The 17,468-nt window shown below is 40.3% G+C and overlaps 1 protein-coding gene across 1 annotated transcript in view; it reads left to right on the top strand.

The window, feature by feature from the left end:
- The window catches only part of BEND7 (BEN domain containing 7), a 43,565-nt gene that overhangs the window by 11,009 nt on the left and 15,088 nt on the right, over positions 1–17,468 (top strand). The window contains exons 3-6 of the mRNA XM_009706129.1: positions 213–512; positions 6,461–6,583; positions 9,068–9,333; positions 13,544–13,769. Of these exons, the coding sequence (XP_009704431.1) occupies positions 213–512; positions 6,461–6,583; positions 9,068–9,333; positions 13,544–13,769 (915 nt within the window). The remainder of the gene's footprint in view (positions 1–212; positions 513–6,460; positions 6,584–9,067; positions 9,334–13,543; positions 13,770–17,468) is intronic.

Below are 17,468 nucleotides of genomic sequence, written 5' to 3'. Positions count from 1 at the left end.
CAGCAGGTCTTTCAACTATGAGAGATGTCAGCGATCGCCGCATTAAAGCATAGCCTGGTACATACCAACGACTGCTCAACCATCTCTTTTCTTTCTCGTCTTTATTTATTTATTTTTGTACTCCAACTCTTATTGGCATCTAAAGTCACTAATCTCTACCCATTACCGTTTTTGCTAATTTACAGTGATAACTGTGGCTCTGTTTTCATTAGGAGATGAAAGCCGGGAAATTAAAAAACAAATTACAGGGATGAGAAGATTACTGAATGACAGCACTGGAAGAATCTATCAACGAGTTGGCAAAGAAGGAGAAAAACTGAAGGAGGAGCCCCAAGATTTAGACTTAGCCTGGGCCCAGCGCCTGAATCCCCCTGCAGAGTCCCAGGCGAGCCTTCATCCTTCACAGAGCGGTGCATGGAATGAATTACCACCCCAAGCTAGCCATTTTTCAGGGCAATACGGAACTCGATCCAAAACGTTCCAAAATCAAACGCGAACCGTGGCATCCAATGGTATGATCTGCATTAGATACTGAGAATAGTACTTTTTTTTCTTTTCCTCTCCTGGTACTGTACTAAATTTCTGCCTTTGTTGTGATGATTTATTGTACCGCTGCACTGAAAGCAGTTATAGTTCAGAGTCTACAAAATGAGCACATAGTTATCACTTTGAAAAGGTGCGAAAGTGGCATGGTGCATTCTGCTACCATCTGTCTTAGCTTTTAAAATGGATTCCTGGTGATAGGACAGAATTACTCAATGCTGTTACAGCCTTAATTTCTATACAGTACTTATTAAAACAGCTTTTGCCATTGTTATTAAATTCGTAGCTAATTAAATGTCAACCTCTACCACTCCTCTTTGCAATGAGTAATGTAGCGCTGTTGTGACACTACTTGCGGAGCAGGATTCTGCTGACTTTCTTAAGGGGGTGGCATCAGCCTTATAACTGGCCACTGAACTTCAGGTACAAAATCCCATCACAGCCTTAGGCTTTTATTCCGATGGGAGATACAAGAAATGAGATGATGGAGTCTACCTATGAACAGCATGTACTAGAGCATGGTCCATCTTGTATTGGCAGAGAATTCCGCCCTAAAGTAGATGGCAGTGTGCCCTTAAAGTGCTTTTTTCTTGTTTTAAGTCCCAGAGAGTGGAGGTTTTACTGCCAGGTTCCTGAAAATCATCTTTAACGATTTAAATTCAATTCAGAAAGTTTTTCTCCTGATATTCAATCCTAGATTTTAGGAGGAGGAGGTTATATTAAAGGGGTACCTCAGTTCTAAATTCTGGAAAATAAAAAAATATGAGGTTGCATCTGAAAACATTATCAATTTCCAGTTGATTCTGAAGGTATTCATACTTCCCAATAGGAGCATCTGCTGTGCATCCTTCTCTAAAGGCACACAAGTTCTCATTGCTTGTAACAGTTAAAAAGAAAAATATTATTATTATTCTCTGTACTGTCCTTTAGGAAGTACTGTCACTGCACTAAAAAACATACAGCCCTAGGTTTCACCAGATTGACTGTTTCTCTGTAGAGGCAATGATTCACACAGAGATACCAGTTGACCTGAAGAAAGAAGTTGCAGTAAGTCATGCTAGTCTTATTTGTTTTATAATACAAAAAATAGTTGTGTGTTTTTTGCAAGATGCAGATCCAGGGGAGAGGGGAAAGCACTTGATGGGATTTAGCATCCAAGGCTAAAACTGTGCTCCCAAAGTCCCACCATAACAACCTTCTAAATGTGGAAGGTCCCAAAATTTATCACACATCTCCCTCTTTGCCCTGAGAGTCCCTGGGCACCAGCAGGGACAGTTCTCTGCGTGCCCAAAAGTGCCCAAGCCTGCCCAGGTTAGGTGCCTAGTTCCCAGATCCAGAATTTAGGTGGAGCAGCACCTCTATCCCCTCAGGGGCCTGATTCAGCATGTGAGCTAAAACGTGTTGACAGGATTTGGCCCCATATGCAAGAAAATGTCAGTGCTTCAGTTTTTCTTATGAGGAGGAAGAGTTCGGCTGATTGATGATCTCTTACAGGTTAGAATGGTCTGTGAGACAGTAGAAGGGGTAGGTTGAGTGACCTCCTGGGCTGGGCAGGAGGAATGCCCAGGCTCCCAGCTCTTGGGGAAGTGCACCAGGGGAGCACCTTCCACCCTCCCTCTGCAGCTGTCCTGCTGCAGAAAGGAATGCAATCTTTTAGGTTATTGCATAAAGATGGGTGTGGGCCCTCTCCGCTGGCCGCCTTTGAAAAGACGATCTGCGTAGCTCTTTGGTTACAGGTGTCTGCCACCGGTGGGGTTTGGCGATCCTGCCCAGCAGTTTTGCTGCTTTGGCTCTGAAGCCTGGTCTCTAGGAAAGGAAAACTTGTGATGTGTTTCTGGGCTGTGAGCAAGCTCTGAAACTGCTCCTCACCCAGCATACAGCTCTTCTGGGCAGGCATTGTAATATGCCTGATTCCCCCCATCCCTTGCATTTGGAGCCTGAGCATCTAACTCAATATTTTAGATGTTACTCAGAGGATGGACAAAGCCCTTGAAAGCTGGGTGTAGAAATGCTGACAATACCTAAGGGGAGATACTACTCCTTGGTACTTACCATAGTGTTTAAACTCGTCAGAGCAGAACTGTTCAGGTAGGCTGTAAGCTTATTACCTGGAGCTGTCAGGCCTAGGTCATCGCTGGGGAGATGTCCAGGCATCTATAGCAGGCGGTCTGAGTCCAGAAACTCTTTCTGTCCATTGTGGATACATACCGTATAGGAAGCCAAGATACATGTTGTAGGCTGTCTGAATTACTCAAATTTGAATGTAATAGGCATGCTAAGTCCATCTAACTAGTATAGTTATCTACTTGCATGGTAAAGGTGGTTCAAGGAGAGGCTGGAATGGATGTTTAATAGTTGCTTTTATAGAGGCAGTTGTGAGAGAGGTATTGGCAAAAATAGACGACGAGAGAAAAGGAGGAATGAGGGGAGCATAGGTGTGGCTGCAAGAGAGGGAAGAGTAGGAACATACTTGAAAAGCAAAGTGATTTATTCCAAATGAGATTTAAGGTGGCAAGTCAGGATCTGAGGTAGATGTGTGTGACCCACTGCTTTTAGTGGAAGCCTCTTGGGGCTACAAACAGTGAGTAGCATGTCTGCCCTATGAGAGACAACAGACTCATAGAGTCTATCTAAAACAGCTTCGTTTCTTGTGTTCTGTAGCAAGTCTGGCAGTGATGCAGCAGCTGAATTGCTTTTTGGTTGTGTCAAGATCATTTTCAATGGATTGCGCTGGCATGCTTTTCAAATATAAACTTGTGGTAGCAATGTTACACCAGGTGAATTCACTCTCAGCAGACCCAGCTGCAAGAACCACTGTCCTGGGCTACTTGCTGCTCACACAGGGGAAGCAACTAATGTATTTGTGTCATCTCCTTCTCTCAATCATACAAGCTGGTATCAAATTTGCCTGCTGGCTAGCTTCCAAAAGAGAGGGAGATGGCTCTTTAAAGACTCCTTCATAAGAATAAAAAGTCTGTTCTCCTTTTAAAATTAAAAATTGATTTATAACAAGTTGAAAAGGGTTGCTTTTGTCCTCTAAAAATGATAAAGATAGTGCTTGGAACAATGACTGAGAACACTCTACAAGATGTTTCTTACAACACAGTAACTGATCAGAGGAGGGACGATAGAAAGAAAATAAAAAACCCTCATGAATATGTATGAATTCAGTAGAACCCTGCTTTGATTTGAAATATTGGTGGTCTCTTTTCCCATTTCCAGTACCTATGGTAGATTTACATGGGTAATTTCTATCAATGCTAACGGGGATTATAATGTAAATCCCCCATGCCTCAATGGGAAAATAGACCCTTTGATTTTCCATCAGGAGCCTGTGTGCTTTCATTAGGAACATGTTATATTGCAACAGGAAAGATGCACAGGTATTTACTGATACAATTTGTCCAAGTTTTCACATGCAGTTCACCACGGTGTAGAGTCTTTGTTAAGAAGGAAACAAAAGCCACCAGCCCTGTTTCCTGCTGTAGTCTTTCAGATATTTTTTCCAGAAGCCCACTAGAATATTGGATTCTGATCAAGAAAGAGGACAGACTTCATCCTGAGGAATTTATTAGTCTAAAAGAACTGAGAAAGCACTGGAGGAAGGATGTTCTTACTATGTATTTGCCTTCTATTAGTAAAACTCTCTCAATTTCCTGAGACTCCATTTCTGGGGTACCTGCTTGTCTTACTGAAAGGTATGGAGTTATGCTGATGCTATTGAGTTATACATAGTCTTGAACCTCATCTACTTAAAAGTCTACCTTGAACAGATAGGTAAAGGGTATTGATGGAGCCAAGTTGAGGGATTCTGAGTAATCTGCTGCAAAGGTAAAGATAGTTTTGGTTTTTACCCCTCTGTGCCTGTAACAGTGGGCTAAACACTTTATGGAACATTGAAAAGATAAAATCCCATCCATGCCCCAAGGAACTTTCAGTGAATAGCCAGTGTACAAAGGAAAGGTGAGATCAAACTAGGCAGAGTCCTGCTAAGTCAGTAGCCTCTTTTTGTTTTAATTTGAGACACGCAGCCTGTTTTCTAGATTGCTGTTTACTTTTAAAAAGTTGTTTTATTTACAGCTGAAACCTTGGAGAGAAGAAGCTGGTGGAACTATTACATTCGTATTGGCTAGATTTGCAGAGATTTTTAAACTACTCCATTTATCTTAATGCAGTATTAACAATTTGTGTCCATGGATGATATTTTAAAATAATACCAAAATTTGTAATTGCAGTAATGTGGACAATCTAAATATCTGAGGAAAGGAGGAGAGTGACACCCAGAAGATGACACATCAGTTTAGCATCACAAGTAGCTCACTTTTGGGAGAATGACTAGCAGTTTGCTCCAGTCTGATAGATGTTGCTCCAGAGCTGAAGGACTGAATGGAAGGAGGTAGAGAACAAGTGCCTGGGAAGGGAGATTTGAGGATGGAGGGGCACCTTGGGAGAACTAGGAAAGGGTGGGAGTGATTTAGCAGTGGGCAGATTTTCAGCCATTTCAAACGAGGATTGTAGTCAGGGCACCTGTGTGAGTGTGACATCAGGGAGCTCTGATGAAAGAACACAAACCAAACTTAAAAAGGTATTAATAAACTGCTTTGGCTTCAGAGGAAAGCAAAAGTAATAATGAAAAATGGGAGGATTTATGAGCGAAGATTAAATGAGTTGCTTATGTTCACTTTAGCTAGGTAATGATTAAAGGGCACCTGATAAGTGTCAGGCTATGGAAGAAAAAGGGAAATACAGTCTCTGAAGTCCACCACATGTGACACCAAGCGAGATGATTTTTGTTAAATCCATTTGTACCTATCTTCATAAAATGATCATCCCTCCTCTTGCATGCTTTAATGAGCAGTAAAATAGCCATCAATTTAAATGACTCTAAGCACATTTTGAAATGAAGGGGGGTGCATCCCATCTGGCCTCAGTTTCAAGCAGATACTGCTAGGTGTTTTGTTGAATTTTGAAATTTTTGTTCACGGTACTAAAGCTAGGGATGCAGGTATTTTAAACTAAAGTGCAGGGTACAACTATTCAGGTAAAACTTGAAATCTCTCAGCTGTTACAGCCTGTCCTGATTCAGGACCTATGATGCAAAACTTCTGGAAAGCAAGGCAGTAATAAAAGCACTGCTAAGGGCTAGAACTAAAACTATGTAAATTCAGTTAAATACTAGAAAGAATTACTAGAAGAGAAGAATCTGTTGAACTATTGTATTAATTTTCAAAGGGAAACTATGGAAAGCCCATCTTGTAGGTCACAGTGCTGGAAAACATGCCACAGAAAACAATGCCACCTTAGCAAACAGAAGAGCAGATTTGAAAGCTTTCCTTGATGATGGTTCTGTTCCATCCTGTTTTGTTTTGATTTTTTCCTCTGAGTAGGGTGTTTTATTTTCATTCTCAATTCTTCACATGGTAAAGAATCACATGCAACATTCAAACAGTTTAAAAATTCTTAGGCCCTCATTTAATGTACGCTATAAACCTTTATTACACAGACTGTCTTTATTCTTTGAAAGACTGTTCCAGGAGATGGGCTTTTTTGTGTGTGTGTGATAAAGTGAACATGTTTATAATGAGGTTTGGTGCTATTGTTATTCAAGATGAACTAGCCCGACAATAGAGAGCCCTGCTGTGAAGAGTGCATTGTATTCACGCTTTAAGCAGTCTTCTCCAACCCATGTAATGTTGCATCCCCTACTGTATATGGTTGCACAAACTAGTAATTGGATAAAAACTAGTGGCCCCTTCCTCTTAAAAGGGACTGTGTTGAAAATTAGTTACTTTCTTGCTTTGGATCTAATTTCACGATCAGGTGTATTGATAATAATTTCAAACGTCTGCTGGTAATTGTTGTTTGGGTGTTTTTGTGTGGGTTACATTGTCTCTCCCCCATTTCATTCCTCTTTCAGGAGAAATCCCAATGGTGAATTCATCAATTGGACCAAACTGCTGTACGTGTAATTGCCAGTCAACCCTACAGGCTATTCTTCAAGAGCTCAAGACCATGCGAAAATTGATGCAGATTCAAGCAGGTACAATGACCAGTCCCATACATGTGTATCTATGACAAGCACCTAGTTGAAGATGGCCCTGCTCATTGCAGGGGGGTTGGACTAGATGATCTTTGGAGATCCCTTCCAAGCCAAGCTATTCTATGAGTCTATGATCTCCTGGTTAGGAGGAATGGTCCAGTAAGACAGAAATCTATGTGAAGACTCAGGAAAACCTGTACTGTTTCGTGCTCTTTTGACATCATTTAAAGTCAAATTTTCCCAGGCTTCTTGGAAATGTAATTTTTACTTCTCAGATCCTTGCCTGTAACCTGGGCTATTGTAGGAATCTTTTAAGGCTAAATTAAAAAGAAGAAAGAATCTAATGTGATTAGATACTCTAGTAATGGGAGCTGAGTGGATAGGTCAATATGTCATATACTTGGTTTGTTTTCATGGTGTCTTCATTCAGAGGGGCAAAATGCTACTTTACCTATTATCTGCTTACGAGTTCACTAATCTTAGGGGTACAAAAAAAAAAATAGAAGGCTACTTAAAGTGATTGTATAACACTTCCTTCGAACATCTTTCAAGTTACAGCTCCGTGGTAGCCTCAACTGAGCTAGCTGCTGCATGTTGTGGCCTCCACCCTTCTTCAGGCTGGTTTACCAGTTCTTCTAATGGCTGAACCAGCAATAATCTGTTCATTGGGGAAAACTATCGACTCTAGTTTTCCAATAGATTAGGAGCTGAAACAGAACAGTGCAGAGCCAGAAGAGCACCAGAGCCAGCAAGATAATGAGACTGTGGCAGCTAGGAGTTAGGTAGGTCATCACAGGCTACTGTAAAGCTGCAGCCTCCATACTTCCTAAAAATTAGTGTTAATACTAATGAGGAGTTGGAGATGTTGGAGATTTTGATGGTTGAGTTGTCCATCCACTCTGAGTGATGGAGAGTGGAGCCATGGAGCTTTTTCTCTTAGAGTGGCTGGATAAGACCTCTGTAAGAAAAGGGAGCGTTGAGTAATTAACTGAAATATGGGTGGAGTGAAGAGCTGACTAAACTCCTTGTCTCCACGGTGTATAATGCTTGAGTGAGCAATGGGAAGGATCGGACAGGTTTTGTAATATCAGTTGATGAACATAAAAATGATTTTCTAAAAGTCATTGATTTACAAAGAAGCACAGAAAGACCCAGTTTTACAGTCTTTGCTGGGACAGGGAATTCTTTACACAGTTGCACCGATTTCATTGAAATTATGTGCATGATTGAAAATGGCTTGTGGGTGAGAGGTACAGAACTGGGGTTTATGCCAGAAGAGCTGGCTCTTCAATAGCAGGAACATTTCTTAATTTATGACGTATCTACAGTATAAGTACCTTACTCATTAGTGAATCTCTTGATTCACTGAGAATAGTTCATATTTTCTGGTAGGCATGAAATGGTGGTTTTGCAGACAAAAAAAAATAATTTGGTATTTTTGTTGCTAAAAGAAAAAGAAAACTAAATGCAAACATGTAAGTGAAAGTGTAATAATTTATTTTAGTATTCAAACACCCTTCCTTCTAAATGATAAACTACAGACTACAGTCTTGTAAATCCTTGCCAGAAATGAAATATCCCAGAAATCTTTTAATAAACAGTATTCTGAGGTTTGTTTTTTTCCTCAAGTTTTGTAGATGAGGGCCATTTGTAGTTCACCTGTAGCTCGAATTAGTTTGATTTGCATGTGTAGCATTTTTGGCTTTTTTTGTTTTGACTTTGATCTTACTGATTCATCCAGACATGTACTTGTATCTGCCTAGCATTCTGCTGGAGGACTTGCTCACATTGATACAGGTTCAGGGTTGGTGCCTTAATTTGTACAAATGATTATGGATACTGGAAAATGCAAAATATTGATAAATATAATATATAGTGTCTCAGATTTCAGAGGTAACACGAGAACTGTCAGTTTCTGTGTATAAGCAAAACAAATTCATGCAACTTTGGGTTACTTTTTTTCCCAGAAGTTAACTACTGAATAGTGTTTTCGCTCATTCTTGATGTAATTGTACTTGAAATGTTCTTGCTGAGCTAATTAACTTGGTGACTACATTCATAAAAATAACTGTAATTGCATTAGCACTGGTATTATCTTACTTTATCAGGGAAAGATGCTCAGAGACACTGAGATTCTCAGTCATTCAAGAGAGTATACAAATTAATCATTGCTTAAGTCCTTTGTGTCACGACTATCCAGTGGTCTCTAGGAAAAAGAGCCATGTATTCCTAATTTTCCTAAACCGCTATTCATGAGTTTGTCTTGAAAAATCTCGTAGTGGAGCTCAATGTCATTATCCCTATTGTACAGATTGGAAAATTATGCAAAGGTGATAAAATGTAACTGTTTCACATGCACAAACAGCCCTGAAAACCGTACCACTTATCCAGAGGATAAGTTCAGTATGACGATAGTTTAATAGTGCGTCTGTGTGGTTATACATGTGCTTTTGTCTATAAATTTAATTCATTACTTTCATTCAGTTGGGACTCAAAACAGACAGCAGCCTCCTGTTCCTTTGATTTGTGCGCAAAAGTCAACAATATCAAGAAAGAGAAATAAAAAGAGAAAACTGCCCCTCAAAACTGTTGAACCAATTACCATGAATAAGAAACCCAACTCTGCAGAGAACGAAAAGAAGCTATCAGCAAACTCAGAACGATCGAGTCTGCAAGCAGTTGAACCCCCCTTAAAACCAGAAACCCCTCTTTCAGGATTTGGAATTATCCTTGAATCAGCTTCATCAGATGTAAGTTAATATTTTAATATGCGGGATCCCAGGATTTTAAAGCACTAACTCATTCAAGAAAATCAGTACTCGTCAGATTGATGTCTGTTCCCACTTTTTCTTAGAATAAACAAGCAAATGTCGGGTAGGGTTGAATGGAAACAGTAGGGTTAGACATGGGGAGAGCCGATTACAAAGTCTGGGTGGTGTTTGTTTGTTTGTTTGTTTTGTCCAACTTTCATGAGCCTGCAGTTCTCCCTTGGGTTCAAGGCTGCCTGTTGTGGAAGTGGAAACTTGTTCTTCCATCTCTCCTGTTGCCAAGAGCCACCGTGAGATCGGGAGCCATGAAAAGTGCTGCGTGTATAAACTGTTCACAGCCCTGTCATTTGCTGATGAGTGCACATCATCCACACGTATGCCCGTATCCTGCCGAGGTGTATTTATGTGCTGTGTTTCATACCTGGCTGGTCCCACTAGCTTCAGGGGACGCCTCACCTCTGTAAAGTTCACACCTCAGTCTTTGCTGAATTGGGTCATCTGGTCTTCATCACTGTGGTGGCTGGATGAGGGCCTTGATGCTGTTGATGATATCAGTGTGACTAAAGGGGCCAAAATTTGCCGCTCTAAAAATACATACTTTTTGCATGTAAAATTTCAATAAGCGTGTTTTCTTGATTCGTGTAACGTGTACGCATTGACAGAAATTTCATGTGTCTGGTGGCTGATTGGCTTTGTTTAATGACCAAATAGATGTCATCTGAACCAGTTCATTGATGAGTAAACTGATCATTAATTTCTCTAATATATTTTTAATTTTGAGCAGGCAGTTTCCAATTTCCTAAGTACCATGAGCTAGAAAAACGTAATTAAATTCAGTATCAATAAGCATAAATGAAAACAATGCAGCAGAAAATATTCTGCCTTCTGGAAGAGGGAACTAATAATAAAAAAGAGCAGTCATGATAATTCAGTTATATGGATGCAAGCCACACCGCTAATTAGATTGCAGTCTCATGCCACAGAGCCGCTGTAGTGATACAGAGTAACTAGTTTGATTCTTTTTTAGAGGTTTTCCTTTAGTAGTGTTATGCTTAATAATGTTTGAGGTAATAGTTTGGGGAGGGACTGGTAATTTATCTCCAGTACGCAATTTATGCTTATAATTTTTCTTTGCTTGTGGCACTCTTTTCAGCTTGAAACGTGGTTTTGAAAACAGTTTCATATTTGCGATGGAATTTAATTTGGCTTTATGAATGTGTTCCGTCACTGGACACAGTTCTTTGTAGGTGCCAATTTGACCTAAGAAAAAAAAGAAGAGAAAACATGTGGCTCATAAAACAGGTCCTCATCTGCCTTCCCATGCTTTGGCCCCTGCTTGCCACAGTAGTTGCTTGACTACATTTACAGAGCCAGAACCCCGAGACAAACAAATTGATTTTGGTTTGTCTTTGGAAAGAAAACAGTTGAGTTCTGAAAATAGATATATTTAACAGTGAAAATAAAATGTGACCTTAAGAATTTTGAGAAGGGTAAAGAAAGTCACTTCTTTCAGAGTGAATGGTGATATTATTTTTTCTGTTTATTCATAAGCATCTCTAGCATGCTCACAACCAGCGTGTCTGAGTGCCTGAAAAAAATGAAAGTCATTTTACACCGCACCATAAATAAATCTTCCCTTGAGAATATTGCACAGGTTGTCTGTAGTGTGTGCTGTGTCATACGCCAGGACTGCCACCGCTGTTATCTTGCCAGCATTTATTGAACTTCAAGAAAAATCTCAGTTTAATAGCTGTAAAATTGGGGCTACCAAAACCAGTGCTATTAGTTCAGATTTGCTGAGGTGAAATACTGCTACTTGTGGAGGTGGAAAAAGTCTTTATGAGACCAACTCTTAATCTGGCCCATGAATCAGAGAACCTGCTTTTTAAATGTAATGATCTGTTACTCTTACTTAAACTTTCTTGTGTTTGTTTTACTGTTATAATATTTCATTTACAACATTATAATTTCTAATCTACATAGTACAACCTACTGAAATGTCTAGGATTAAATCTAATTCATTGCCTGTTAATTTTAGCACAGCAAAGGCCTTTGGCACTCAGGTCTTATTTATTTTACTGTACACGAATAGTTTACCCACCAGTTCTTTATGCCGTGATTGTTATCTACTAACAAATGATTTTCCTTTTGAGAAATTGCGTTCAAAGTGATCATAAAGTTCAATTAGGTACTGATTGTCTTTGATTGAAGAATAGCTTACTACTAAAGGAAAGCAAGAATAAGTCAGGATTTTGCCTTCAAATGATTTCACTGATATACAAATTGATTCCTATATTAAGAATAAAATAGTCAAAACTGAAATAATATTGACTCTTCCATGCTGGTGCACTGGTAACATTCGAAATGTATCCTATAGCTGTATTAGTGAAGATGATTTGTCTGCCCTAGGTATCTTGTGTCATTGAGGTCGTCTTAGATTGCTATCGTAAGACCCAAGACTCAGGTAACAGAATAGGACAGGATATCTTCATCACCATGACAACTACATTCTGGTTTTTGGTTTACATGAAGTAGAATTTTTCCCAAGTTGTAAACTTGGCCCACGTTTGTTTACTCTTGAAAATCTTTTCTGTTACCAGAAAGTTTAGAAGTATCATATTAAAACCCCACCTACATCAGAAGATTGTCAAATGTCAAATAGAGTAACTCTGACTGTTTTGCTGGATCCAGCATTTTGAAAGTTCTCAAGGTAAAAAACAACATTTCATCCAGAACAAGCTGAGAAACTTACGTGCTTTTTAGATACATTTTTTTTTATATACTATCTACATATTTTAAGATTCTTCATCCTGGCTTCCCAAAGCATTGTAATCTTCAGTTTTACCACACAATACACATGCATATCTAATGATATGCTTTGAAAATATTCTGCTTGCTATAACTCTCTTGATACTGATTTTTAAAAGTCCATGGGAAAAGAGTTACACAGCCAAATCCTTCTGAGATTGGCAGCCCTTTCTTTTGTCTAGACTCAAGATGTTTGCGGTTGATTTGATGGGAAATGGCATTTGCTCTTGCTCTGTAAACATCTTTGAAAATACACCATTGCTGGTGGATATATTTTCATGTAGGGGAAAAAAAAAGAGCAAGTTATTAGGATCAAAGCTGTAATGTTAGCTTATTTTCTCACATTGTGACCACTGATTTTTTTTGTTTGGTTTTTTTTTTTTTTTGCCCCTTGCCAGCTTCCAGATAGTATCTTAAAAATTTTAGTTTATTCATGATGTATCTTCATTCTAGATGTATAATTATTCTATACAGCCATCTTGTGTAAGCGCTGTGTGGTAGTCATAGAAGAAAATACTGCAAATATTGTTCATGTAATTTCTGATATGTACAGACAGGGGCAGCAGAAAGACTCTTAGTAAGGGGACTTCCTTGAAGGCCTTTGTCTGCTTTGGCCCACAATGTACTTGAGACGAGACTCTTGTGAAATACAGAATGATTTTGTTTCCTCTTCTTCCCTTCCATCTCACTTTCTAGCAGTCACATAAATCCCTGTGATTTACCACTGAGGTTTTTTGTGCTGAAATAAGCTGTCAATCTAACATCATGCTCTTCTAAGGATGCATTTTGGGAATATGAAAAGGAGGGAGAAATGAATGATCAGCAAGTGCTGGCTCCAAGGGCAACCTCAAACTCATCATCTCCTTCTACTCATATGGGCCATATCTGCGCTGGAAGCCCTCTTGGGAAACCACATGGAATGGTCTGGTAGCCCTGCATTTGTGCTTCTTGGAAATGCCTGGCTGCCCCACAGCACTCTCGTTCACATAATTTGGCAGTGAAACAAGTCCATAAAATGGTTAGATAAATGTCCAAAAAGCATCACATAAGAGCATTGCTGTGGGATGATCCACTGGTTTGTCATTATTATCCAATATTGAAAGGTAACTCTTTTCTTTTTGTTAGCTGTCCGCCTACAAATAATGTCAGTAATTGTTAACTATTACAGTGGCTAGGCATGAGTATGATTATTTGATTTGCTTTTTAAGGTGCTTATTCACTGATGGGGTTTGATTTCAATGAAGTAGGCTGCTGTGGTACTGAATAGCTGGGAAAGGATTCATGGTTTGATTAAGTGATTGTAAAGTCTCACCAGATGCATGATTGAAGTAAAATAATGTCTTTGAATGCTCGTTTAATTAAAACATTTATATTCTTTTGGTAGCCAGAAGTGCAACTTGCAGAAGGCTTTGACGTCTTCATGCCGAAATCTCAGCTGGACTCTATATTATCAAACTATACTCGCTCAGGAAGTCTACTCTTTAGGAAACTGGTCTGTGCTTTTTTTGATGACAAGACTTTGGCTAACTCTTTACCAAATGGCAAAAGGAAAAGAGGGCTCAATGACAACCGGAAAGGACTAGACCAAAATATTGTGGGTGCAATAAAAGGTATATATATATTTATTTTTTTTTTTGCTTTCTTTCATATGTGTAATTAGAACATATTCTCAGCTAAGAGGAGTGTAAGGGGATTAGAATTTCTGACGTGTGTTAGGTCTATTAAAATACACAGTCTTATTTTTATTCCCTTTCATTCACTTGTTAAAAATAGCTTCTACAGGGACAGCTTGTGTTAATTTTAAGCCAATGATCCTGGTTTCTGAAGTCAGGTTCTACGGCTAGAAATTCAGTGTTCATATAAGATAATTATTTTTTTTTCCAGATATCAGAGATGCAAAGAAATCTTGAAAATGACAGCATTAACTGATCTTTTTCAGTCAAAATTCTGAGGCTTGCACTGCATCTGACTCTGTCTGCTCTGTAACTAGGTTAGTTAGTTGGTGGCTGGATTGGGGAGAGATGAAGGAAGATAATACTGGCACTGAGATGAGTTTGATGCTACGAAAGGTGATGGTCCTTCTCTTGTGGGAGCAAATTTCTTAGTTGATGTGAGGATCTTGTACTGGGTGATTTTTCTTAGCATCACTGCTTTCTAGCTTCCAGAAGAACACATGTACCTTCAAACCCTATGATTGCAATATATAAAGAGCTAGTATTAGGCCAGAGATTCTGAACTGGATTCTATTATTTTGAAATCTGATATAGTAAGGAAAATACCCAAGTTGCCAAAAGACAGGCTGTGTTGCAAAGCAGAGCTTATTTTAGAGGCTGTGACTCGTCCTGAGGTACAGATTGCTAACCTAGGAGACATAAGGCAATGAGAAGAGCCTCTGTAAGTCCACTGGCAGCAAAAGGAGGCAGAGGAACCTTTTGTAATCCCCTCTGTATCCACTTTTGGTCCCCTCTCCCCATGCAAGAAAGACATGGACATACTGGCTTGAGTCTGGTGGAGGGCCACCAAGACTTATGGTACTGAAGCAGGTAAGTGGTGAAGTATGTAGGTGAAGTGACATATGAGGAGAGGCTGAGAGAACTGGAAAGAAGATGATTCAGGAGAAACCTTATTGCTGACCACAACTACCTAATGGGATGATGTAGAGAAGATGGAATCAGGTTCTTCTCAGAGGCACAAGAGGCATTGGACACATGGAAAATTTCAATGTGATATAAGGAAAAGCTTTTTCAATATAATGGTGGTTGAACAGTGGAATAGGGGCTCAGAGGGGCTGCAGGATCTCCATCCCTGGAAAGATTCAAAACTTGACTGGCCACAGTCTGGAGCATCATGATCTAGTTGGCCATGCTTTGAGCAGCAGGCTGGAGATGGAGACCTCCAGAGAAGGACCCTTCCAACCTGTGCAATTCTGCAATAAAGTATATGTTATGGCTATGTCATAGTCCTAATATATCTTACAGAGTTGCTGGCAGACTTTCTTACAGTTATGCTTATGAATAGGTTGAAATCATGAACACTTTTTTATACCTTCCTTTCTTGAGCTCAATAATCTGCAAAAATCCAAAGTTGAATTCACTCTATCTGTATCTCATTCTTCCTTAAAAGCTTTAATAAATAAGTTAAATGGAAGAAAAAGGAGCTCAAAATTACTTTTTTTTAAAAAAAAAAAAGCTCTAATTTGAGCAGCACTGTGATAAAATAAATGTTTTTCCAGTAGATGCAGCAGCACTGTTAAAATAGCAGTCGTCATCTGCTGCAGAAAGCAATGTTTCTCGGTAGCTAAGCTCATACTACTGGTGCAAATTTGGAGGCTTGGTTTAACCTTTTTCTTTGCATTTGGGAGAAGAAAGGAGGGGGTTGTATTTCCAACAGACAGATTTCATCTGTGATGGTACTACTAGGTACCACTGTAATAACAGTGATCTTTACTGGCATTTACAGTATTGCCCAAATGCTAGTGCCTGATCCCTGATAGGGGAGCCCGTCCCTAAAAGCTGTGATGGAACAAGATGCCAAGGGCTGACATCTTGTGGATCTTTACTCAGCCTGACTCCAACAGCACCCTTCTTCCCCCCAAAGAGCCTGGGCTGTTGGGCACTGTGGCTTTGTTTATGCCAAGAAATAACTGCACCAGTATGAAATATCCACAAGAACAACATCACATTGTTCACATTATTATCATTAGGATGGTCCTCTACCATGTGCCCAGATATTCTTTAGCAGTACTTTTAGTCCTTTTCTATGACAGATATACAAAAATCGAGAAAAGGCTACATTCATGACTAAAACGAGCAGAGAACTTAAAGGAGGGACTGTTTGCCCGAAAATTGCTCTTCCTGTCTGAAAACACTTTAACTGCTGTCCTTACAAGTACTTTAACGCTTCTGCAACAGAGTGATTAGCTGGGGAGAATTTTGACTTTGGGCATTCAGTGGCACATGTTGAATCACTTGCAGTGTTTCTCCTGGGCAATCAGTTGCCCTTGCGAGTTGCATCAATCTTTTACTCAGAACTGGGGAATGGGGGGAAGATCAGAAGTGGTTATTTTCCCTTTGTCGTTGACTAGAAATCCAGCTAGTGAAGTCTTTTCCTGCAGAAGTCAGTGAGCTATGTTCAGATATATGATGTGTCCCTCAGAGATTCCTGCTTGTCATAGACAATGGGATTGAGTGCACCCTCAGCAATTTTGCAGATGACACCAAGCTGAGTGGTGCACATGATTTGCTAGAGGGAAGGGATGCCATCCAGAGAGACCTTGGCAGGCTGGAGGAGTGGGCCCATGTGAACCTCATGAAGTTCAACAAGGCCAAGTGCAAGGTCCTGCACCTGGGTCAGGGCAGTCCCCAGTATCAATACAGACTAATGGATGAAGGGATTGAGAGCAGCCCTGCAGAGAAGGACTTGGGGATACCAAGGGATGAAAAATTAGATATGACCTGGTGATGTGCGCTTGCAGCCCAGAAAGCCAACCGTATCCTGGGCTGCATCACAAGCAGCGTGACCAGCAGGTCGAGGGAGAGGATTCTGCCCCTCTGCTCCGCTCTGGTGAGACCCCCCTGCAGTACTGCCTTCAGCTCTGAGGTCCTCAGCACAAGAAGGACATGGACCTGTTGGAGCGAGTCCAGAGGAGGCCATGAAGATGATCCGAGGGCTGGAGCACCTCTCCTGTGAGGACAAGCTGAGAGAGCTGGGGTTGTTCAGCCTGGAGAAGTGAAGGCTCCGGGAAGACCTTAGAGCAGCCTTCTAGTACTTAAAGATGGAGAGAGCCTTTCTACCAGGAGCTGTAGTGACAGGACAAGGGGCAGTAGTTTTAAACAGAAAGAGGATAGATTTAGATTGCACATCAGGAAAAAAATGTTTACAATGAGGGTGATGGGACACTGGCACAGGTTGCCCAGAGAAGCTGTGGATGCCCCATCCCTGGAAGTGTTCAAGGCCAGGTTGGATGGGGCTTGGAGCAAGCTGGTCTAATGCAAGATGTCCCTGTCCGTGGCAGGGGCGTTGGACTAGATGAAGTTTAAAGATCCCTTCCGACCCAAACTATTCTGTGATTCTATGATAGAGGGCTTGTTAGCACCGTACAGCTCAGGTGAACCAGAAAGGGGAGGTAGCACTTTTCCTTCCTCCCTCCTATTGTATTCCCATTCTTTTTTGCCTGCGTTGCAGTTTCCCTAACTGCACATTGAGCAATCAAAGCTACTTTGACTTTCATTCAAGAGAAGAACAAGCACGTTGGAGAAGAGAAGTTAACACATTGGCTCTCCAAGGCTGCCAGGCTCTGGCTTCTTGTG

The sequence above is a fragment of the Cariama cristata genome, unplaced genomic scaffold, assembly GCF_000690535.1.
Source record: "Cariama cristata isolate BGI_N322 unplaced genomic scaffold, ASM69053v1 scaffold15858, whole genome shotgun sequence".
NCBI classification, from domain to species: Eukaryota; Metazoa; Chordata; class Aves; order Cariamiformes; family Cariamidae; genus Cariama; species Cariama cristata.
The sequence above is the reverse complement of the archived record's forward strand: the minus strand, read 5'-3'. Positions and strand labels throughout refer to the sequence as shown.